The 25,717-nt window shown below is 39.9% G+C and overlaps 1 protein-coding gene across 4 annotated transcripts; it reads left to right on the top strand.

Moving 5' to 3' along the window:
- The first annotated feature begins 1,179 nt into the window (after positions 1 to 1,179).
- On the top strand, positions 1,180 to 25,465 carry LOC124118769 (zinc finger protein Xfin-like). Of its 4 annotated transcripts, none has more exons than XM_046481027.2 (4): positions 1,180 to 1,335; positions 8,222 to 14,216; positions 15,261 to 15,290; positions 22,619 to 25,465. In XM_046481027.2, exons 2-4 carry the CDS (start codon positions 8,277 to 8,279, stop codon positions 22,904 to 22,906), a joined length of 6,258 nt encoding a protein of 2,085 aa, XP_046336983.2. In that variant the 5' UTR covers positions 1,180 to 1,335; positions 8,222 to 8,276; the 3' UTR covers positions 22,907 to 25,465. The 4 variants fall into 4 exon arrangements, with proteins under 4 accessions (XP_046336983.2, XP_046336986.2, XP_046336987.2 ...); XM_046481030.2 differs by lacking the exon at positions 15,261 to 15,290 and adding an exon at positions 14,818 to 14,830 and having other exon boundaries at positions 22,619 to 22,869; XM_046481031.2 differs by lacking the exon at positions 15,261 to 15,290 and adding an exon at positions 14,818 to 14,860 and having other exon boundaries at positions 22,619 to 22,743.
- Positions 25,466 to 25,717: the final 252 nt, after the last annotated feature.

The raw sequence follows: 25,717 nt of genomic DNA, 5'->3' as shown, positions 1-25,717 counted from the left end.
CCAATGGAAAATAGCTGTTCAAGGAAAATAAGCGACACATCAACAGCTCTTTATAGACACCAGCGACCTTAAGGGTCATTCTTATCACAACAAATCGTAAGATATCCATATCATACAGCTCGGATTGGTATAAAGTCCTTCTCGGACATAACAGATTATCCAGGGAGATGAAATAGGACAGAAACGCTTCTCAGCCGTTTACCCGTTTAATACGAGTCTGTATATATACAACTCATAAGAAGTTAAAGAACACCCGATTTGTTCGTGACAAAAGTTAATCATGATAGATTAACTATAGTCATATGAAAAAATCGGGTGTTTCTTTTCAGTAGTAACTTCTTTAGAGTACAGTAAACTACGGTTATAACGAACTCAAAGGGACCGCTAATTGTAGTTCGTTACAACCGTAGTTAATTTAGCATATATACAGCAAATGGCCGGGGCCAAAAAATAAGTTCGATATATCCGTCAGTTGGTTATAAGCGTGTTTGTTATAAACGTATTTTACTGTTGTATGTGGATCTCTGTGTATTTGTACCCCCATACTGATTGTGTATCTAAAGATGCTTATAAATTGGGAAATATGGCTAAGTATCAATTTTAAAAAAAGAAAGAAAGAAAATAAGTGGTTATGGTTACACGTAAAAAGAAATAAAGTAAAGGCTCGATATTTTATGAGTGGAAATAACGAAACAGCGCAAAAACAGTTTGTTTGTGTGTTTGCTTGTTGTTTAACATGTTTAACGCCGCTCTCAGCAATATTTCAGTATATGACGGCGGTATATAAACAGTTTGTAAACGTCAAAGGCAAAACGATGTGCACAATACCGGGTACTCTCTCACGGTTTCACTTGTTGTGTTATGTTTTATGTGTTATCTTTTTGTCAAACTTTCGCTCTACAACGTTTGGCAATGCTGATGGTTCAATCTCTGAGAGATTAGATAATATATTTCGCCAAAATAAACAACTGTTAAAATACAACTTTTACCACAAATTCAAGTCAGCGATTGGATATATAACACATTATAATCGATGAATGGTTGCTCGGGGTTCATTCTGTCCCAGACCCTTTCTTCCGCCAGGGAACCTTCAGTCCCACAGAACACATGCGACAGACGCCTTCCGCAAATCGCCGCGAGCTCATGAATATGTAGCAGGCTCGATTGACCCCTTTCCAAGCACACAGCCCAGAAGTGTCTGCTTGCGATTTGCGGTGCCTACGGTTGAATGTAGACGCCCGTCGCGATGCAAACTGCGCTTTGTCAGCAAATCTAACCATACAGACACACTAAACAAGGTTCCTTCCCGGTCTATGTGAAGTTTTAATCTACTTGGTGAGTTGATTTTAGAGAAATCGCTTGTTTCTTTCGATCGGTTGGCAACTGGGTGTTTCTTCGCGAGCTACCAAGATGGCCTCCGATGGCAAGTTCCGTGTTCGACCATTGTTCAGCCCCACGTGTGTAGGGACCCGCCCCAAATACGGCACGGTCTCAAACTTGCTCAGATATTTCCTGAAACGTTGTTGTGTGTATTTAAATGCTTTGTGGGGGGTTGATTTTCTTCCGTCGCGTTAGTCATTGATGCGGATAGCGAGTACAACTGTGCATGAGTGCCAGCCTAAGAGCAGTGAGTTTTACTAGCCGGGCCTGGAGTTATCACTGAAACCAAAGTGGGACATTGGCCGCAAGCCAGATGGCTAGATTTTCACAATGCCGGCAGTATAATGCTACTACCATTATTTACCCAGAAGTCTACTGTTATCGTAATAATATAAACAAGTTTGTTGTCATCAAATGCACTTCATTATCAGCTTCCTGGTTGATGTGGATTTATTTTCTTGCCAATCTACTCCTTAACCATTGCCCAATGTCTTGGAGTCCAGTTCTTGTTTAAAGATGATATTTGATGGTTTAAAATGGGGTTTAATGTCGCGCCGAAGATTATTGCAAATATTTAGTGAAGTGCATGCATATTTCTATGTGGCTGCTTGTACTAGTCAGTCTGATGCCAGTTTTATTGTGCTAGTGCACCGAGATGCCATGCCGCAGTTTAACCTGAATACCCCACTCAGACACAGTATGCTGACTCCGAGCCGACCCATCATTGTTTTATATCTTTGATACCGAGCACCAGGCAGGATAACAAGTACCATCTTTTAACGTCTTTTGGTTAAACGTGAATGGGGATCGAACCCCGACCGTCCAATCTCCGGAAGATGCTTTTTCCATTGCGCCATAGAGGCAGTCTGACATATAAATTATCAGATATAGGCCTATAAGTACGATATATTTATTCGGGCTGGCCCTTTAATGTCATTTTAACTATAGTCATAGTATTATTATAGTTAATTATGATAGTTGAAAAACTATCATGATCATATTGTGAAGTTGTACTGCTATGGAAATAGTATTACCTTGAATTTCCCACGTTGCAGTTTTCCTGGCATTATTCAAACCCATGTGGATTCCGTGTAAGACCAGGTACCAATTTAAGCAACCTATGCATGTAAGAGGGAACCAAATGGATCGAGTTGTCAGACTCGGTGACACTTTTGCGTATTATCATATCCAGAACGCATGAATTGTTGCTCACAATATCGATCACTGAATCGTCCGATGCAGACTTTGTTATATGCAGGCCGCAATGATATAGCTGGAATATTGCAGACTGCAACGTTAAACAACAAACAGAGACAACACAATATGTGGGAAATTGTTGAATTTGTTGATCGAGATCTCTGTATGGTCCATGTGGTCTGCAAGGCTATATTCATCACGTCATACAAGGTTATCAGTGTTGTTTTGTATTTGAAAATGTCTTTCGAAAATATTGATGTCAGTTTAATATTATGTAACGCATCATTACTGTTTTATTTGTTTGGTGTTTAACGCCACATTCACCAATATTACAGCTTTGACCAAACAATCGAGTGATTGACATGTACAAAGCTCCATACAATTAGGGTATGAAGATATGCTCTAAACCAAGTCACGTCTGAACTGTTCCATTAAGTTCCGTCCTATGACAAGTATATATTAAGGTTGCTGGGGACCTATATTTTTACCCAGAATCCCACAGGATCATCATCAAAGTGCTGCCATCAGGCAATGCACTGATATTTTGGTCAATTGCAGGGCTTGATTAAACTACCTTAAAACATGCACCAGTGCAACCTATTCTTGAAAAGTGCAACCTATTCTTGAAAAGTGCAACCTAATATTTTGTGTCTACATGCACCCAGTAGATGTAAAAAAAATATCAAATTTGTGTCTGACTAATCCTTACTTCCCAATGTCCACACACAAAATAATTCTTTGAACACAATACCTCTAAAGTTAATGTTGGAGAATACATCAGTAACAATGATAACATTATTAACAATTTGTTCAAAAGGAATGGGAAAAATTGTAAGCTAGGTTTGTGACGACTTATTTTTGACCAGGAATATATTGCTCTTATCGTAGAAAGCCATAGTAAGTTATTTTTAATTGTTTTTTTAATTTTTTTTAATCCTACATGTCCTAGACATAAAATTAGATTAATTTCTATTCATGTTTTGCCTTTTACGCCCAATAAAATCTGTTTTGGCATGTAATTGAGACTGATTCTTTGGCGTTGACGTTTTATATTGTGGATGAAACAACAAAGTTTTTTTTCACGACGAGTAATTTTTTTCCTGAAGTCATCTGAACATGTAAATAATAAGTGAATATAAAAAATATAAGTTCTACAATGTTTCACAGTTTAAGAAGTTACTATGTAATATAATATTTATTCCAGAGGGGTGGAAAATCAATGCCCAACTTACCCTACCCGTTACATGAGGTTGCCCCCCCAAAATATCATCTTCGGTTGCCCACCAAAAACCTTACCATTTCGAAGACCTTTAGTCAGTTGTGATAAAATATTTGTAATAACTACTAAATATGACTTGCGTAAAAGAGTAAACATCCTGAGTAGAACTAATCTGACTGACAGCAGGGTATTGTTTAATACCTTGTTCTGATTTTGATCAAAAGGAAACAATTTCTGATTGGTTGATCAGATCAGAGTACTATGTTGCCAAGAAGTCATGGCAGGTCGCACTGGCAGCTCAAAAAGTAGTGAAGAGATGAAAACGTATTCATCAATGTCGATCTGGACAAGTAGACTTGTCTCCTGACAAGTGATTTTTAACTGTTAATTGTCTGGGGACAAGCTCACAATTTTGATATTTCCACGCCCCTGTATTCTCCAATGTTATTATCTGATTGTCTGATACCAACCCTCAAAAGAAGTGTGATTATAATCTGTTTTTGTCAGTATGATTTTAACAAAGAAATTAAGAGAAAGACTTGTATTTTTAGCTTGGGAGACTTTTTTTGTTGATAACTTGTCTTTTAATTAAAGATAAAAAAGTCAAGAGAATCTCAGTCTGAAACTGAATACATTGTGACTTTCTTAAGTCTTGTAGACTTGCTTTTGAGTATCAGATATTTTTGTTTCAAGGTATGCATGAGAGACAGGAAATAATTTTGAGTATTTTGATGGGAAAGTAAATACTAAATCCCTTATATTGATATATTACTTTGGGCGAATGGCCAATATTTTCCATTTGCCTGAAGCAGACAAGTACTGACATCAATTGAAACATTTGTGAAGCGGATGCTAATTATGGATTTTCTTTGTTTGAACTTTGTTCGGCCATAATTAAATTAGCTGCAGTGATATGTTTGCATCTGTGGGACTTGTAATTCAAATTATTTGCAACCACTCTCAGTGAAATGAATGTAAAGATTGCAAGTGTCCCTTGCCTGCATTATTGAATGAATGAATGAGTTTGGTTTTACGCCACTTTTAGCAATATTCCAGCAATATCATGGCGGGGGACACCAGAAATGGCCTTCATACATTGTACCCATGGCGGGAATCGAACCAGGGTCTTCAGAATGACGAGCGAACACTTTAACCACTAGGCTACCCGACCGCCCTGCTTGCATTATTGAAGTGGCACATTTAGGTCTGGACATTTTGGAGTGGACTGCCATTTCAGGTTCACTGCACATACCAGAAAGGCAGAATCAATAGCATCATCTGAGACCATGCAATAAGCATTGGGATTGCTGTCATTTGTCTCTGGAGTTAGTGTGAGTCGAGTCTGATTACTGTTTCTGTAGACCCAGGACGATCCAGGGTAGAGATAAGGTCTTCTTCAACCCATGCTTGCCGTAAAAGGCGACTATGCTTGTCGTAAAAGGCGACTATGCTTGTCGTAAAAGGCGACTATGCTTGTCGTAAAAGGCGACTATGCTTGTCGTAAAAGGCGACTATGCTTGTCGTAAAAGGCGACTATGCTTGTCGTAAGAGGCGACTAACAGGATCGGGTGGTTAGGCTTGCGGACTTGGTTGATGCATGTCATCCTATCTCTGTTATGTAGATTGATGTTTATGATGTTATTCACTGGATTGTCTGGTTCAGTCTCCATTACGAACAGACAGCCGTCATATAGCTGGAATATTGCTGAGTGCGGTGTTAAACAACAACCAAATAAACAAACACTGTTTGCACAAGTTGATCAAGAAAAGTATATCTTGTATATTACGGCGTTTTTGTTCTTGGCAACTTTGTTAAATAATTTTATAAAGGCAAAACATACAGTGCACCAGCTGTAGGGTTTCAGATCGGTTCATTTTCTCGGACATTGACTGAGTGTTATCTCAAATGTTCCAGAGTTTTATTCAATTTGGTAATAGATAGGTCTTCAGCAACCCATGCTTGCCGTAAAAGGCGACTATGCTTGTTGTAAAAGGCGACTAACGGGATCAGGTGGTCAGTCTCGCTGACTTGGTTGATACATGTCATTGATCCCAATTGCATGGATCGATGCTCATGATGTCAATTACTGGATTATCTGGTCCAGACTCGATTATTCTACAGACCGCCGTCATATGGCTGGAATATTGCTGAGTGCGGCGTTAAACAACAAACAAACAATTTGGTAATGGTATGGAAGAATGTCCTATCAAAAGCTACCATTTTCCTCCAGCAAAATAACTGACATGTGATATTTAATTGATGGATCACATTTCTTAATTTTGTTCTGAATATTGTGCTAGCTATTATACTTGGAACCTTCATGATCCAAAAGGGCTTGTCTGTTCCATCTCATTTGAACATTTATCTCATGAAGTCAGCTGACTTTTTGTATGTAATACTGGACTATAGTCAGCTAATGAGTACCATATTTTCTTGAGTATAGTGCACACTTTTTTTTCCCCAAAACACAGCTGTGTAGAAGGGGGTGCGCATTATACACGCAACAATGAGTTTTGATGTTTTTTTCCCCCCAACGGAAAGACATTACCGTAATGAGACCTGGTTTGATATAATTGAGGATTGACTGTGTATTTTTTTCGGTTCATACCTCAATGAACAAAAACAAAGTATGCAGTCAAAGCTTATAATTAAATTCGACAATGTAAAACATGTTTTATCTGCTATAGTTTTAACAAAAACAGTTAAATATATCAAAGCAGACAAAAATGTCGAGATTCATAAACATTCCAGGTGTAGGAATACATACTGTGTCGTGACATGAATCAGGTGATCGTTTAATTTATGCACATAACTTGACACGCCTACACAGTCAGTAGCCAATCAACGGAGAGTAGGGTCAAAACAATGTTCATTGAACCTGTCAATTAAGGCAAGAGGCGAAAAGAACTGCAACAGTCAGACTGTAACGAACCGGAAGAAATATGCCCAGGAAAAGGCGGCTGTTTCAAATGACATGTCAGTTACCGCCAGATTCAAACATTACTTCCCTGTAACCGGGAAAACACAGTTGGAAAAATGCTAGTTAGAAATGAAAACCGAAGACATGAAAGTTGAACCGAGGCGAGCGGGAAAAAACAGGCGAGCGAGCCTGCACGTTTACCCTCGCGACACGTGTTTCCGTGGTATTAAGAAAAGCATTACGATAAACCAACCCGCTGACTTCGACAAGCAAAAAATGTGAAATAAATCGTTAGAATACTGTTTCATTCATTCTCGGCCTTCGGTTTCAAAGGGTAGTTTGGACAATGAATATGCATTAATGTCGCTAAATGGCATGTGCATGACGATACACGTGAGCAGAAAGGCATCTCTCGACTGTAATATTGGGATTCCCCGACATTCCGCAGTAATAAAAGAAGGTGCCTCGGTGGGCGTGGCTTATCTTTTTACATTCATTGGGAAATTAATGCAATATCACGTGACCAATTCAGCTAATCAGAATGCAGGAATTTCAATGAACACAGCAAAAATTTAATTATGTACCCTTGAATGCAGGATTTTACCTTTTGAATTTTATTGCATTGTCCTTTATTGCTTAATAAATAAAGCCGTGTGTCTGTCTGAACATGCTTGTAGTTGGAATTCCTGCTACTGATTTCATAGAAGTTCAATTGTGTGAAGTGAAGAAGTAAAGTAAATGACATCATCAAATAAATTTTTTATGTGTCTTGTTTGTTGTTTTACGCCGCACTCAGCAATATCGCAGATCATTCTCCCTAAAATCCAATCTTTTACCTGAAACAATACCCCTCTGTATAATGATCTGAGGACAGTCACTTTGATCCTGAATCGCAGATTTGACCCAATTTTCATCAGCATCTTTAATCACACTCAACCAGCTCCGTAGTGTAGTGGATAGAGCGTCTGCCCGGAAGTAGATGATGTTTCAATCCATGGCCGTGTCGTACAAAAAGACGTTAAAAGATGTTACTTGTTGTTACCCTGCCTGCGCTCGGCACTAAGGGGATAAATCAAAGGCTGTTTGGCTCGGACTCAGTATTCTGTATCTAAGGGTGGTGTATCCATGTTAATCTACATCATGGTACCTCATTTGGTAAGCGCTTTAAAACAGAAAGGTTATTACCCAGTAATTCTATATATCTTTGCAAAAAATGTTTGAGTACACAAGCTCTAAGCATCATATGGCTCTAAGCTATTCAGTAGAGGTTAGTGTTATTATATGGACTATTTTAGCTGAGCTTACTGACTGAACAGAATTGTGCAAAGCTTCAGCTTCGGACTAGTGGCTAAAGTCGTAGACCGATATTTTATCTTAATCCAGTGTTTGAAGCTAGCTGAATTGTGTTTGGTAAATTATTTGAGAATAATAGGCATGTATATGTGTAACTATGAAAGTTCTATTGATTCCAATCAAGAAGCTTATATTTCTTCTTTTGTTACAGGTGACGGAGCTCTCCGTGTCTGCAGGCTGTAAAGGGAGACTACTCCCAGTCCGCCATGCGAAGACCCAAGGGTTTTAATCTTCCATTGATTAAATGTAGCCTGTGTGACTTCGCAACCAAGAATGAGTATATATACCGCCGACACAAAAATAGGTGTTCCCGTGAACATAGAAAAACAGTTCTAGGTGACACTGAAGTAAGCTTTGCAGAAGACATGGACCCCAAAACAGAAACTGACATGGATGCTTTTGAGGGAGAGCAAGATGCTACGAACGTTGAACAGGGAGAACAGGAAGAGCAGCAGGATGCTGGGGAAGTTGCCATGGCGATGTCCCCGAGTTCTGCTGGGACCTCACTCCCACCTCCATTGGTCAACAGAAATTATAGATGTTCTCAGTGTACTTACGCTACGACAAAGTCTAAGATGTTTCTCTATCACCAGATTGACAGTCATGGTGCCAAGATTAATGTATTTCCATGCCAGTTTTGTGAGTATGCAACCAAGTACAAGCACAAGGTGAGACGGCACATTCAGTTTGCTCACAAGGAGAAACTAGCAGAAGGACGACTTATTCATGGTTTTGAGGAAGGAGGCGTCTTGGGTGAACTTGAGGCTGCGGCAGAGTCAAACAAGACCTCCCGTAAAGAGAAAACAGCTGGATCGCTATTCAGGAAAGCTTTGTCAAGGGTTTCGTCAAAGAGCAAGGCTATTAAGAAGAAACCATTGCCACAGAAGACCTATCCTCACATCATGCGAATTAAAACATCATCCGGTGCTGATATGTTCAAGTGTAAGCTTTGCCTTTACAGTGGAAAGAATCGTCACCAGGCCGTGAAGCATGTGAAAGCTTGTCATACAGGGGCAAAGACCTTCAGCTGCTGGATTTGTCCCTTTAAGACTAAAAGCAAGAACGACTTTTACCAACACAAGTCCACCCATGGAGCCTCCTCAGCACAATATCAGTGTCCAGAATGCTTGTATGCCACAGACTTCAAACCAAATTTTGACCGGCACATGGAGAACCATAAAGCGAATAAGCCGTTTAAGTGTACTATATGCAGCTACTCCACTGGCCATGATGGTGCTTTGAAAAGACACATGACCAATCATCATCCTCTGACAGAGAAGAATGAATCGATAGTATTTGGAGGAGAAATTGTCGATACTGATGGTAATGATTTGGATGGTACTGCTGGAGACAGTAAGGAAGAGGATGAGATGGATGAAGAGGAGGCTTTGGATGTAGATGACGAAGAGTATGACCCGAGAGCTCCAGAGGGTGTTCCTGGTTACCCTAGGAGATCTGGAAATCGTAATAGTTGTGAGCTCTGCGGTTTGTCTTACAAGCGACTCTCTGATCTTGGTCGTCACATGAAGATAAAGCATAATACAAGCTTAAGGGAAATGAAAGAGAACCCCATTCAAATTGAGAATGAAAATTCAAATGATAGTTTTGGTGAGGACAGTTCTTGGGCAAAATCCCAGACTTCTTGGAAGGACAAGGCGAAGTGCAAGTTTTGTTCATATATTGCAAAATGGCCGTCGGATTTACGTCGTCACATGGCTGTTCACTCAGTTGAGAAAAGATTCAAGTGTCCATACTGTATGAAGAAATACAAGTATCTTGGTGACTTGAACGTCCATGTCCGGAGGGATCATAACCGAGAGCCCGAAGACATCGAAGTGCAGAGGGTAGCGATTGTTCCTCTGAAGAAATCTTCGCCACAGATATTTAGATGTCCAGCTTGCACTTTCACAACAAAATGGAAGTCTGAAATGGAGCGACATTCCCATATGCATAAGGAAGAAAAGGCCTACCAGTGTCGGAAGTGTGATTACCAGACGTACTGGAGGGGGGACATTGGTCGCCACATTTTCCGTCACCATGCTGACTTGATGCCCAAGGATACTAAGGATGTGAACATTAAAGAGTTCATGATTGTGAGACCTGAACGGAAGGCTGTTAAATCGAGAGTCCACAAAGCACTCCATCTCACAGAAAGTATCGACCCTGATGATTCTGCCTCTGTGGTTATTCCTGAACCTATGAATACAAGCGTTGATGATCATGAATCTGACTCCCTGAGTACCACATCCAGTGCCTCTCCTCAGAAAGATGTTCATGGAACTCCATCAAAATGTAATCACTGCGATTTTGTCACCAATGCCCCATCCAAGCTGAAGGCTCATATTGCTACCCATTTCAACCTTAAGCAGTTTAAGTGTCCGATCTGTGGTCGTCGATCCAATTGGAAATGGGACGTCCGCAAGCATATGAAAAAAGATCATCCTGAATCAAATGCTGACGTTCAGACCCTGTGTCTGGAAGAGGCCAAGGCAACAATCCAGGACTACCTTGACACCCAGCCCAATGTTCGACGCGAGCACCACTTTAATGTACAGCTTGCTGCCAAGATGGAAGCTCAGTCGGGTGAAGTGAAGATGAAGAAACCATATCAATGTTCACTCTGTCCATTCCGATCGGATTTCCGTTGGAGTGTCAGCAAGCACCTGCGCACTATCCACAATGGGCAGCTAGGCAGCATTATATTCCTTAAAGAGAAGGATAAGGATAAAGACCCTGATGGGTATGTCCCTTCCAAGGCAGAGAGTCAAGAGAAACAGTCTATGGCTCCTCCTCCACCCAGCAACAAGCATCATGATTTGAGAGCACCCAGTAAGAAGAACACCTTCCGTCAGCCAGTGCCTTCTGGTGACATTGACATGGACAAACCCTACATGTGCGTAGAGTGCGGGAAAAGAGGCGCCATCAAGGGGGACATCAAGAAACATTACCACTATATCCATCCTAATAAAGAAGTGAAACTGATCTATGTACCCGATGGGAGAGAGTTCGTCTATGCAGGAAACACCACTCCTCTCCTTGGGGATGACACTGGATCTCACAATCAGCAGTCTTCCAGTGGGAAAGAAACGGTTGATGGCAAGAGAACAGTGTATGGGGAGAACACCAAATACAGCGATCCTAAGACCCATGGATACTGTAAACCATTCAAGTGTTCCGTCTGTTCAAGACGGTCCAACTGGAAATGGGATGTGAAAAAGCATCTGAGAGACAAGCACTCTGGTGATGGAGGTTATGTTATAATGCTGGACCTGAAGACTGCAAGAGATACATACCATGCAGAGTGTTCTCCTCAACAGGGAAATCCCATGAGAGAAATCCGAGCATTAGAGGCTAAAATGCAAGCGACTGAAACTGAAGCTGAGGTCAGCGGAATGAATGAGGACTTGGATCGTTGCAAGAGGTTTAAGTGTGGGTCATGCTCTTACAGGTCTAACTGGAGGACGGACATTGGACGCCACATCAAGAGGAGACATCGTCACAGTAAGACGAAAGTGATTCTCTTGGATTATAAAGTGGCTAAAGAGACTTTGTCGAGCTATTATTACGACAGAACCTCCAGGGAACCAGCGGCTTCTGATGCTTCTATTGGAAACCTGAAAAAGGAATCCTATAAGAAGAAAAGTGGAACTGAGATGAAGAAAGTGTGGAAATGTTGCAAATGTCCCTTTGAGGCGACTGTCAAATCTCACATCATCCGTCACATGCAGAAACACAACATGAAGCCCTTCACATGCTGTCTCTGCAGTTTCTCAAGCAACTTCAGAAGTGCCTTGTATAGACATCTGAGATGCACCCACGGCAAGACTGATTATCCTACCTATACAAAGATCCTCATTAAATATGGGAAAGGATTTGCTGGAGGAAGCAATGGCCAGACCACCTTAGATGACTTTGGTGTCGCAATTAGCGCTCTTCAGCAAGGCAAGACCATCATTACAGAGCAATATGTCGACTCATACTTGTGTAGAATCTGCAATTTCCAGTCTCCCAAGGACTATCTAGCCTACCGTCATATTCGTGAAAAACATGGAGTTGAAGACAAAAACCAGGTTTTGAAGATTCGAAAGCGGCAAAGGATGGAGGTGCCAGCTGAGCAGGAGCTCCAGCCCCTGGAGGATCAGATGAAGGAGGAGTCGCCCAATGAAAGGGGGAAGAAGTACATGTGTAGCATCTGCCCTTACAAAGCTACGAAACGGGGACTGTTGAATTTCCACATGACCTATCACCAGCCTCAAGCTGTCAACAAGTACAAATGCAAATACTGCCCCTATTATGTGTGCGCACCAAGACTGCTTCACCAGCACATGAGGCTACACACCAACAGGAAGAACTGGCCGAAAGGACAAAAGTCACCAAATGTCACTCCCAAGAAGAAGAGTACCACTCCAGGCATTGCAGTTACCCCGAAGAAGCACAAATGTCCTCAGTGTCCCTACCAGAGTAACAGTAAGAATGACATGTTGTATCACAAGCAGTTTCATAGACCTAAGCCTACAGCTGAGTTCAAATGTGAACATTGTGATTACTGGGTGACTCATCGTCGACTCCTCAAGCAGCACATGAAGATCCATGAGGAATATGAACAACAATTGATGCTGCCTCCACAGTTGGTGCTTCTTCAAGCTTCGCCATGTAAATCAGAAATGTCTGATGCAAGTATCCTGTTTGATGCTGTAGAAGTTGCTTCCTTGAAACAGCGTCTGATTGGTTCAAAGATCACTGCAAGTTTGTCCACAAGCCCGTCAGTGTCCCCGATGAAGATCGCCACACAGTGCTCTGTGGGTACCCGGCCTGGCTATGTCATGAAGAATGGTTCGTACAAGAAATTACACCGATGTCAGTTTTGTCCCTACACAAATATCCGGAACAGGAATGTGAAACTCCATGAGATGATGCATGGTGCTAGGAAGAGCGACCACCCTCTCATGAAGTGTCCTCATTGCGACTACTATGTTGGAGCTAAGGGACTCCTATCCCATCACCTTAAGGTGCATCAGCAACATTATGTTCCTGACTTCAATGACAATCTGGTAGCAGATCATGCAAAACAAGAAGGCCTTGGAGGCTATGATGACGATGACCGGAGTTCGGATACGACTGAAATCATGCAGGAGCATAAAGTGGACACTCTGCTAGAAATCGCCAGGTTCAAGAAATACTGTTGCGAGAAATGCCCCTATGCAAGTGCAAAACGTTCCCACTTTGAACGTCATTCTGAACTGCACGGAAGCAAACAACGCTTCACATGTGACTTCTGTGATTACAGTGTTCCTTCGAACAATCTACTAGCTCAGCATCGCAAGCTTCATATGATGCCGAACCAGAATTTACTTGCAGCTCAATCGTTGATCAATTTGCAACATCTAGCCCATGTACCCGCGGATGTTGCCCTAGCAAGTGCCCTGCCTCCTATAGACACCAAAGAGCCAATTACAATCAGTGTTATACATGACCACCTTGATCTGTATGAAAATGCTCCACCTGAAGCTGAATTTGAACCCAAGAAGTTGTACAGATGTGATCGATGTCCATATGCAAATGTTCGAAGAGATCACCTCATTGCTCACCTTAAATTCCATATGGTCCGCAGCGATCTTGCCTGTCCATACTGTGATTACAGTGTGTCGAAGCAGTATCTCCTTTCTCAGCACATCCGTGTCCACTTTTGTCCCTTGCCTGAGCTGTCTGATTGGCTGGCTCAGAATGGACAAACAGACAGAGCCCAGGAGTGCAAAGAGCCTGACATCTCGGAGGCCATTGAGGTGGCTCAAAAGTTCCACAGCGGGACCCAGGAGATAGTTGCACGGCCCAAAGAGGAGAAGGCTGATCCAGAAGAGGAGAAAGCTCTCCCGAGGAAGGAAGATTCAGAGTCTGATCCTATATATCAGGACACAGCAGCTTCAGAAGATAAGGAGATGGATGTGGAGATGAAGGAGGATGAGCCGCAGCCCAGCACAAGCAAAGAGGAGTCCATAGTTGTGACTCCAGTGGAGCCAACTCCAGGCCCCTCTTCGGCTAAAGATCCCCCGAACCCATACATCTGTCAGTACTGTGATCGGGAGTTCACTGCCTCGGAGACACTGGTCAGACATGAAATGCAGCACTTGATTGGAAACCATTTTGAGGTGAGAATCATTTCCGAATCCAAAAGTCAAGCAATCTAACCTTTTCTTTATTTTACACCTTTTTTGTACAAAACTTGCAGGGTTTGTTTGGTGGACATCACAGTTAATGAATTATATGATTTTCCTGTATTTCATCATCTCACTAAATCATTCATTATTTTACATTGGATACTGCTTCAAAGGGTCTTGTCAGAGCTGGTATAGAGGAAAGTCAGCACTGATCAGTCTTTATGTAATAGCCTTCAAGGTCATTGAGGCTTTAGACCTCAATCTTTGCAACTCATGATAAGATCGAATAAGCCTGTCAACTTTTGGGGGACAATGTTTTATGATTTATTATCTAATACTACTTTTTGCAGACGTGCCCTGATTACATTTCAACTTGCCTAGAAATATAACTTTTATTTCTTTTCATCCGATATTTGTAAATTTGTTTTATATTATTTTCATCCTTAGAACTCCTTTTATTTGGCTGATAAATAAAGGGGGTGTGAATAACTAATGGAAGCACCAACAACAATACAAAGTTAAAAGATAAATGCTGTCTATGTACATTTTCCAATGTCCGTGTGCACTTATATGTCCAATGTGTTTCTTAAAGTTACAGAATGCAGGTAATTGATCAAAGAATGAAGCTTTGTCAGGTTTGAGCGACATAATTGTTTGTTTGGGGTTATTCCATCAGTTATTTTCACTCCCCTGTGACATGCACTAACACAAGTAAATGATGAGCAGGAATTCATATTGTTGGATGAATATTGAAAAACATATTTATTGATAGTTAAGTTGAAGAACTTTACATATTTTTAAGTTTCTGTGTGAATGTTGATTTTGAGCAAGTAAATGATGATAACGTGGTCTCAAAATTAGAGTTTAGAACAAAAGCCCTTCGCAAGTGTTTAGCAACTTGAATCGAATAATACTGTCACATCTTTCTCCTCTTCATCCTCATCTAACCTAGATCACATCCCAGCACCAATCCCCCACACAGATGCTTACACTTTTAAAATATCACTAACATTCTGCTGTTTCTCCTGATTATAGAAATATGTGACATATGCCCTTGATGCAAAGGTAAGACTTGCATGGATGTAATAGAAAACTGTTTAGTGCATAGTGTAGTTACAACTTGATCACGATTTTGATGTATTTGTAAATAATAAATGTCAATTCGGTAGCAATACAAATTTATGAATGTCATACTAAATTGATATTACACTGATGCAGTAATGTTCATATTTATTAAGATTACCATGATTATGATGGTCACTTAGGAGGCAGAAAATTTAAATTTAATTTACTGAATCAGCCTGGTGCATGTTCAGGATTAATTTGATTTATTGCAGGTCTTCATTGGAACCTTCTGTCTTTTCACATTCAGAATACCTGATTCTATTATTAGTCAATACTTTATATTTTGATACTTTAGAGTCAATTTTCAATACTAAAATTTCCAATAATAACACTCCTATAGTAGAGTATATGTTTGGTTGAAAACCATCAGATGTTGTTGTCATAATTTCACCATAACCCTTAATATAAGCCTCCAGAAACTTGGCTGCTTTGGGGCTGATCAGAATGTGTGTCTTCTTGAATGTATTGGCCAATGGCTGCTGCATGACGCACAGACTTATCTAAGATTCAAAACTAAGTACCCATGGCAGGCAAATTGTTCAAAATATTTTTCTAATTTTCCTAAATTCTGAGATATTTTAATGTTGCAGTTTTGTAAAATAAGTATTAAAACCTTTTCCTTTATTGGTCCTGTTATCTGGGATATTTTGTTATCTCTACGAAGCCATATCATTAGCTGTAACTATAAACCTGAACTGGATGTTTTTTAGTTTGAAGTAGGAAAATTATGTTAATAGATGGTCTAGATTGTATGAATACAGACATAAAGCCCATAAAGGTCGTAAGGAATACCCTGTGTGTTTTCTTTCGAGGTTGCACGATCAAAAATCACATTCCAACTGTCACTTTCGTGATCTGATAAGCGATGTTCTGATTGGTCAGATGAAAGGTCGTTCTGACATGACCCGCAATGGGATGCATCGGATCTTTGTTTAGTGGTAGCGAGAACGAAGATCTGATTTTATTGAAATTGAACCATGGTAACATGCAATCTACTATTTTGAAAAGTTAGTGATTTAAACAAACCTGCTTTTTTGTTTCCCACGGGATTGGCAATGTAAAATCGTCCAGTAAGTTCTGGTGACTGTTTTGGGTATTTTAGCAGGATCTTTTGAAACCCCTTCTCATTTGAAGTTAACTATTTCCTAAGTGCTTGGAAAGGCATTCCATGGTCCAGTTGAAATCTATGACCTGGTGAGGTAATGGCGGTAATGTTTTTGGAAGTGTTTGGTGTCTGTTAGATGTGGAACAAGACAGAGCTAAATCATAGTCATGCGAAATACTGGGGACGGAAGTATAGCTGGGTGAAATCGTGATGTAACTGGCAAATCATTATCATGAGAAAGATGGATGACTTAGCTGATTTAGTGTCATACCATGACTACATATGATAGACACATATCAGACGTCTGCCATTCAGTCATCACTTAAGTCAGAAACATCAGTGACACCTGCATTTCAGTCATCACTTAGGTAAAAAATATCACAGTGACGTCTGCCATTTAGTCTACACTAAGATAAAAAATTATCACAGTGACATCTGCCATTTAGTCTACACTTAGATAAAAAAATATCACAGTGACATCTGCCATTTAGTCTACACTTAGATAAAAGATATCACAGTGACGTCTGCCATTTAGTCTACACTTAGATAAAAAATATCACAGTGACGTCTGCCATTTAGTCTACACTTAGATAAAAAAATATCACAGTGACATCTGCCATTTAGTCTACACTTAGATAAAAGATATCACAGTGACTTCTGCCATTTAGTCTACACTTAGATAAAAAAATATCACAGTGACGTCTGCCATTTAGTCTCCACTTAGATCAAAACATATCACAGTGACGTCTGCCATTTAGTCTCCACTTAGATCAAAATATATCACAGTGATACCTGCCATTTAGTCTCCACTTAGATAAAAATATATCACAGTGATGTCTGCCATTTAGTCTACACTTAGATAAAAGATATCACAGTGATGTCTGCCATTTAGTCTACTCTTAGATAAAAGATATCACAGTGACGTCTGCCATTTAGTCTACACTTAGATAAAAAAATATCACAGTGACGTCTGCCATTTAGTCTCCGCTTAGATCAAAATATATCACAGTGACGTCTGCCATTTAGTCTCCACTTAGATCAAAATATATCACAGTGACGTCTGCCATTTAGTCTCCGCTTAGATCAAAATATATCACAGTGACGTCTGCCATTTAGTCTCCACTTAGATCAAAATATATCACAGTGACGTCTGCCATTTAGTCTCCACTTAGATCAAAATATATCACAGTGATGTCTGCCATTCAGTCTCCACTTAGATCAAAATATATCACAGTGATGTCTGCCATTCAGTCTTCACTTAGATAAAAATATATCAAAGTGACATCTGCATTTCAATCATCACTTAGTTCAGAAACATATCGTTTGGACATTTTCATTCGGTCATTTGTTCATCATCACCCAGGTCAAAAACATAACAATGACATCTGCCATTCGGTCCTCCATATTGCCAAGCTCCTTCATATTTCATTGTAAAAAGCCTGAAGAAAATCCCAATGTGACATTACACCGGATATTGAATGATAGATTTTACAACAGTATGTAGAATTATAGGTCATACAGGGAATATGTGGTCCAATGTGACGACAACACAGCCTTGTGCAATATTTTCATGAAAACACTTTCATCAACTTCTGGACTAGACTGGGGCGGTCGGGTCGCCTTGTGGTTAAAGCGTTCGCTCGTCACCCGGGTTCGATTCCCGACATGGGTACAATGTGTGAAGCCCATTTCTGGTGTCCCCTGCCGTGATATTGCTGGAATATTGCTAAAAGCTGTGTAAAACCATACTCACTCACTCACTCACTCTGGACTAGACTTGGAATGTGTCTGTGTCAAGAGTTCCACTGTTATTCACAGCATGGCATAGATTTCAAGCATGAAAACATTGAATATATTAACCCTGTTCATTTCTCTAATCCTGAATCTACCAGCCTGAATGTCACCCTCCAGTAATGTATGGAGTATCAATATAATTGATCGGTGATTTTACAATGGTGTTTTGTCATCTTACTGCTACGGCCTGGTATTATGATTATCGTCACTATTTGATAGTAATTTATAAAAAATGCTTATGATATTGTTGGAATTGCACAATAGACTTGGCTATTAGCAGAGATTTCTTATGATTATCAAAGGGTTTTGTTACTTTTGTTGTAAAGATAGTCATAGCACAAGACCACTTTGTTGAACAGGTAATTACAATGTGTCGTAGTGTGTCATCAAGCCCAGGGTTCATGAATGGTTGCTCATGCTATCATCCACTAGGTGGCCTGGCCTAGATGTGATTATTTATATCTCAGCGGTGCAGCCCTAATATTACTGACTGCAGCATAGGCTATATCGAGTCATTCATTTACTCCTATAAACATATAATCAATTTCCTTAAAAAGATATTGTTTTCAAAGTATAAACATTTAACAAACCTCATCTGAAATTATTGACTTCACTTCCTAATTATTTTTGTGTATATATGCAACAGACTTTTTTTATTTTGTCAGGTTAGCATTAAAATGGCTTAGTTTCTTTACATAATTGCCGATTATCCCACTTTTCGTCCAATTTTCCAAACACACATTTAAATCTTCACTTGTGTTCATTTCCTTATTCAATTAAGTACATAAAGAGAAATCCGGTATATCCACATTTAAACATTTTCCTTCATGAATTTTTTATTTCTTTTTTCACATTTATGGAACAACTTGGGTTTCATATCATAAACAAAAATAAGAGTTTTGTTTTTGATTTTGAAATGTACACTATAAGCGACGTCGAGAGTTTGACAAATATTTTGTAGTCTCGTACTTTCATGTGCTCTTGTCTCGCGAGTTCAGGGAATCAGCCTGCCAGAGTGTTGTATCACATCAAGTCTCTGACATCCTCATCAGGATAATTGCCACATTGCCATTTCACACCTGCTGTTTGTGTTAATGTGTCAATAGTCTCACCTTGATGGAGCAATATGTTACTTGGTGACAAGGTAATGGTTAGGTTGTCATGACAACATGCTTTCTGTGAGAGTTTATACAATGAACTACAGTTATAACAAACTCAAAGGGACAACTAATTTTAGTTGGTTATCACCGTAGGTCATTATAAGCATATTTACAGCATATATACACCAAATAGACAGGACCAAAAAACAATAGCACATTTCTGCTTCTCCTTGTGATACCTTAACTATTGGGCAGTTTGGCAAGGACTACAGGACGAGTGCCAATTTCTAACGCTGATTTACAATGTCTTAGTGACGCCACAGCCTTGTTACAGCACTAGTATTCGCGATAAACATGGCTGTCCGGAAAAGTATGATGTCCGAAAACCTATGACCCGACAAAACTTGTAGGATTTTTGATACTTGAAAGATATCCTATATTTGTTAAGCAAACAGGGCTAGCATTGACCACTGATTGTATATATACCTAACTGTACAACACTATTGTGATGTTCTTCATAAAAACAGGGACGCAGGTGGCCCAATTATCTTAGGTGCCACAATTCACTGTGCAGAGTTGCGTCCCTTGGGCACTCCAGAAACATGATCGTAGGTTCGAATCCTGGTTTGTCCCGATTATGTTTCTATATTTGTCAGCACCATACTAGTTCTCATGGTTTTGCGAAAGGGTAAATGTCTAAGACCTTTATCACACCTTTATTGTAAGTTCCATACAATGTTTAATTTCAAACATTCAGCTCAGGACATCCTCACTCAAGTGAGCTTCTGTAGCTCTGGTATGCTGGTATTAAATTCTTCTTGGTATTCATTGCATAATTGACCGACTCCGTGGTCTAGTGGTAGAGCGTCCGCCCGGAGAGCGGAAGGTCCGGGGTTCGATCCCCGGCCGCATCATACCAAAAGATGGTACTTGTTGTTACCCTGTCTGGCACTCAGCATTAAGGGGCTAAAACAAGGACAGGTCGGCTCGGAGTCAGTATACTGTGTCTGAGTGGGGTATTCATGTTAAACTGCGGCATGGTATCTCAGTGAGCTAGCACTATAAATCGGCATCATTCCGGACTAGTACAAGCAGCCACACAAACACACACACGTACATGCACGTCGCTATATAAGTTCAATAATCTTGGACGCGACTTTAAACCCCATTTCACCTCACTTCATTGCAAAATTTGTTATAAATATATGTATCAGTTCCCATGGTTGTGAATTAAAGAAATTAACGTTTGCGAAATGTTTGTATATAAGTTGTCTTTGCTCACAATATCAATCTCTGGATTGTCTGGTCCAGGCTCAATCAATTACAGGCCACCGCCATATACATGTAGCTGGAATAATGCTGAGTGCAGCGTTTAAACAAACAAACAAACAAACACACAAACGTATAAAGTGGTTCCCATTTGTATACAGGTCTGTGCTAGTTCCGAATGTCTCGGTAAAAACTCAGGTATGTTTTTTCATCCATGTTGTCGGGAACATAGTACATATTGTATCGTATCGCATACCTTCATTCAGTTTGGTGTCCCATTCTTTCAATAGTTGTAGCCTTACAATATGTGGAATTAGACCTTTTTTGTTTTTTAATGTACGGGTTAAAACGAGATTTTGAGATTAGAGTAGTCTTGTATATTTGGCTGTTGAACAACACATGTAAAAGTTATATATATTTTGCATGGTATTTTTGGTCATTTTATTTTTTGTTTGGCATGAGATTATATTACAGTTTCTATAATGCCTACGTGAAGGATGCCAGTATATCTTTTTGACAGCATGTGTTTATTTTGTTCTTTATTTTGTGTTTCTTCTACGAAAGATTTGCAACGTTTTTGTTTTGCAAGTTTAGTCGATGTGTAGAACTTATTTAACAAAATACTAAAAATATGTCTTGATGTATTCAAATTTTGGCTCAAAAGAACCACAGGTTCATATGAGTGTTCGTCTCATTGTTTTGATATTCTTGAGTATGTCGTGGTGTAGTTTACCGTAAGGCTATCTTATTCCTTGTGTAGAGTTACCTCCCTTAGCTAGTGCAGGATCTGCTTATTGGGGGTGGCCCTATTGTGTGAGGCAGTTTGGGGCAGTGGGGTAGCTTTGTCGTTAATGCGTTTGCTCATCACGCCAAGACCCGGGTTCGATTCCTGATATGGGTACAATGTGTGAAGCCCATTTCTTGTGTCCCCTGCCGTGACATTGCTGGAATATTGCTGAAAGTGGCATAAAACCATACTCACTTAATTCTTTAGCAGCTGCTGTGATATACCTGGGATATTGCGGAGTGTGACGTAAAACAATATTCACTCACTCATTAACTGGCCCAATGCATTTGTGTTAATTTCCTGAAACATCATGGGTCAGCCATGATCATCATGTTCATGGGTCTGACATTATGAAATCCTAAGAAACTTGTATAAAACATATTTCCCTTGCCCTGAGAGTTTGTAGCTAGTCCTACTTGATCAAGACAAAATGTTTACCTACATTTTCTGCGATTTATTAGTTTTGCAAAATTGAAGAATTGAGAACTGGTTCAGAATTATAGCTCTCAAATGATACTACCGTATATCCTTGAGTAGAGCGCACTTTTTTTCTCCAAAAAACACACACAATACAATTATAAACAGTAAATCCACATGTCTGGTGATTTTTTTTTATCTCAAATTTCAAATTTGTACTGACCAAGTTTCTTATCACCCGTTCGTTTACCGGAATTCGCTGAAGGGGTACGGTGTAATTATTTTCTGCACATAATATTCAAAAAAACATTTTCCCAAAATACTGAATCCGCTAGAGGGGTGCGCGCACTATACTCAAGAAAATACGGTAGTCAATAAGGACTACCATCATTGGATTATTCCTTGTCCTCAGCACAGTTTAGCAATCTCACAGTGGACTAACATGAACTTCAAAAGCTGTAGGGGCGGTTGGGTAGCCTAGTGGTTAAAGCGTTCGCTCGTCACGCCGAAGACCCGGGTTCGATTCCCGACATGGGTACAATGTGTGAAGCCCATTTCTGGTGTCCCCCGACGTGATATTGCTGGAATATTGCTGAAAGCGGCGTAAAACCATACTCAGTCAGTCAGTCAAAAGCTGTAAAGGGTGTAAGGATTCTTAGACCAACTTGGGTCTTTTTGTGGACAAATATAGAACATAAAAGATTGCCGTAAGGTGGGTTGACATTTTGTCATGATAATATTCTCGTTAGTGTATGATGATATTCTTGTTTTAAATTCCAATTCCTAACTGTTGCAGGTTCAAGCAGCACCAAACGAAAATCCTACACCCCAAGAAGAACCCGAAGAAAAATCCAAAGAACCTTCAAACTCTGCAAGCGAGGAGGCGTCCGATTCCACAGAGATTGAGACCAAAGCTGAGGACACCGAGATCATTGAGGTCACAGTGGAGGAGATAAAGGAAGAGCCCGAGGAAGAAGAGCCACCTCAGGAAGAAATCTCGGACGAGAAGGTCGAGGAGAAGGAAGATGTTGATGATGAGGAACCAATGGAAACTGTCGTCCATCTTGCCGCCGATGTGTCGTGAAGGAGATAATACTGTGAGAATTCCAAATAAACATTCACAACTGATGTGATTGTCACAGACCTCAAATGTATTTTAAGGGCATGTGTGGTAAATCCATGTATTATGTTTGTACAGTTTCAGTGCAAGAATGTCTGCATGGTAGTTTTAGGAAAGTATTTATTTTAGTCGGTATGAAGAATTTTACTGCGTGTGTAATGAGCTTGAAGTGGACATTGAGTATGTTGTTCATTAGAAAGTTGACAAGGGTAGGTAACTCTTTCAAGATTGTGACTACCTGACAACTTACTACATACAATCCAGTCACCATTTTGGAGAGAACGTTAGATGGACCGTTTCATAATTTCAAGTGCTTGTAAAAATATTTATTTTGTGCCATGTGACATGAATATTGTGAATGTTTTGTGCATAACAAAAATAATATGTGAGAATGAAGTGTGCAAAAAATGTTCTTTTAAAAAGTAATTTTGTCTGAGATTGATAACCAGACTTATATGAGAATGATGCTATAATGCAAAAAGATGGGGTTGAATACCACAGCCTGTATTTCACATCAGTGTACAGCGAAAACCATTCTTGGTATCGTCTGACCAGATTGCTTTAGAACACCCATTTTCCTCTGCTTGGTCAGGGCAATGGTTTTAGTCTTTGCAGAGTTGTCTCCCTTGGCTTTGCCAGGATCTACCTGATTATGATCCCTTGTTTATCAGCACCATACCTATGCATTTGATACCAAATGGCAAACATTTACAATCTGTGTACATCAAGCTTTCTTTCTTTATTCAGCTAAGCCGTGATATTACCTTAATACTGGTCTAAACAGTTTTAAGTCCAACTCACTCGGTCACTACGCTTGCTCGTTGTGAATGTTGATTTGAGCAGAATTTTTTTGTCTTGTAGCCATATATGCATTTTGTGTTATCCGTTTGTTTACGTAGGACTCAACTTTTGATAGGAATAAGGGGACACAGGTGGCCCAGTCATCTAAGACACTGTCATTCGCTGTGCCGAGGTGCGTCCCTTTGGCACGCCAGAAACCTATGATTGTGGGTTTGAATCCCAGTTCGCCCCAATTATGTTTCTAGGTTTGTCAGCACCATACCTGTGCTCATGGGTTTCACTGAAGTGGTAAACGTCCGAGACCTGCATCACTTCGGGCTTTCCTCCCACATTAAGCCGACACGCCGTGATATAATTGGAATACTGTTAAAAGTGGTGTTAAACACAACTCATTCACTCACTCACTGATAGGGATTCTAACACAGCTCATACTGCTATGTTTGTTTGTTTGTTGTTTAATGCCGCATTCAGCAACTATATAACGGTGGTCTGTAAATAATCGACTCTGGACCAGACAATCCCGTGACTGATATCATGAGCATTGATCTACACAATTAGTATACAATGACATGCATCAACCAAGTCACTGATCCTTGATTTTCGATCGTGTTCGTCGCCTCTTACAACAAGCATAGTCGCATACTGCTAGAACACAACTGTACATGTATTGGTTTGTTATTTTGACTGGAAACGAAGCTATGAAACTGTGCTTCCATGGCAATATTGAATACTATTTGTAGAACAACACATTAAAAGAAATCAGTCACATTCCGTCTCCACAGGAATTCAGGCTCGGTTGATTGCATCATCATCGTACCCCGATTGCATTGATAGTTGCTTGCAATATCGATCACTGGATTGTCTGGTCCAGACATATTGAAGAGTGCGGCTTTAAACAAAAAACGAACAGTCTCAACAGGATATCGCTGTCAAAAGTTGAGATGTACTTTACAACAAAAGTTTATGCATTCCAGCAAAACTGCTTTACAATGATATCAAATACTTTTTCACTATATGAGGCTGATAATGCCAAACTCCTTTTTCTCTATAGATTTTGGGCCCATATATATTTTAAATAATTTATTTATATTGATAGCAACAGTAAATAAAGTGGGTTTTTACTTAGTTTTGACTTGCGGAATAAAAAAATATACTGCTTTTCACATATTTTATATGTTACATTTCAATTTTTTGGTGTCGTTGGTTCGTAAATCAAGTTTTCAAAAAAGTCTGGCCCAAACTGAATGGCTACCTATTCACTGTGAGTGTGTTTGTGAGTGTGTGCATGTGTGTGCGTGTGCGTGTGTGTGTGTGTGTCTGCAACAGCATTTGTATTTTTAGCACCTATGAAATGTATTTTTTGTGTGTGCTTGTCCATTTTATTCATGAGGGTCAATTCGAAGGATGCAAAGTTGACAAGTTATTTGTTTACGTGGAATTAATACAAATAATATGTTTTATTATCAATGCGTGTTAATCATTACTTCATCGAATTTGTGTATTCTTTCCGAAGTGACGTCAGATTTATTAAGCAGCAGTGTCCCACAATAGGAATGATCCCACTCTCAGAGTGATTTGTCTTCATATTACAATTTTTCCGTTTCATAAAACCCATGAACATCCGGGTTAGAAGTGGTCTCTTCACAACCCATGCTTGGATGGTGAAGTTCGCTGACTTGGTTGATGCATGTCATCGTATCCCAATGGTGCAGATCAATGCTCATGACGTCAATCACTCGATTGTCTGATTCAGACTCTGATTTACAGACCGCCATCATATAGCTGGAATATTGCTGAGTGTGGCATTAAACAACAAACAAATACATTTCATAAAATGGGTAGCAGGGTAGCTTAGTGGTTAAAGCGTTTGCTTGTCATGCCGAATGTCTGGGTTTGATTCCCAGCATGGGTACAATGAAACCTGTTTCTTGTGTTGACAAGCTTTCCTCCCACTGTCCAACATCAAGCTGACAC

The sequence above is a fragment of the Haliotis rufescens genome, unplaced genomic scaffold (genome assembly GCF_023055435.1).
Source record: "Haliotis rufescens isolate VD_foot unplaced genomic scaffold, xgHalRufe1.0.p SCAF_17, whole genome shotgun sequence".
Classification (NCBI taxonomy): domain Eukaryota; kingdom Metazoa; phylum Mollusca; class Gastropoda; order Lepetellida; family Haliotidae; genus Haliotis; species Haliotis rufescens.
The sequence above is the reverse complement of the archived record's forward strand: the minus strand, read 5'-3'. Positions and strand labels throughout refer to the sequence as shown.

What these genes read in the sequence shown, in the direction of transcription:
- LOC124118769 (XM_046481027.2), top strand. Translation starts at nt 8,277, where the DNA reads ATGCGAAGACCCAAGGGTTTTAATCTTCCATTGATTAAATGTAGCCTG. An exon ending in TGATTGGAAACCATTTTGAG is followed by an intron (nt 14,217 to 15,260) that starts GTGAGAATCATT and finishes TCCTGATTATAG; the next exon opens with AAATATGTGACATATGCCCT. An exon ending in CATATGCCCTTGATGCAAAG is followed by an intron (nt 15,291 to 22,618) that starts GTAAGACTTGCA and finishes TAACTGTTGCAG; the next exon opens with GTTCAAGCAGCACCAAACGA.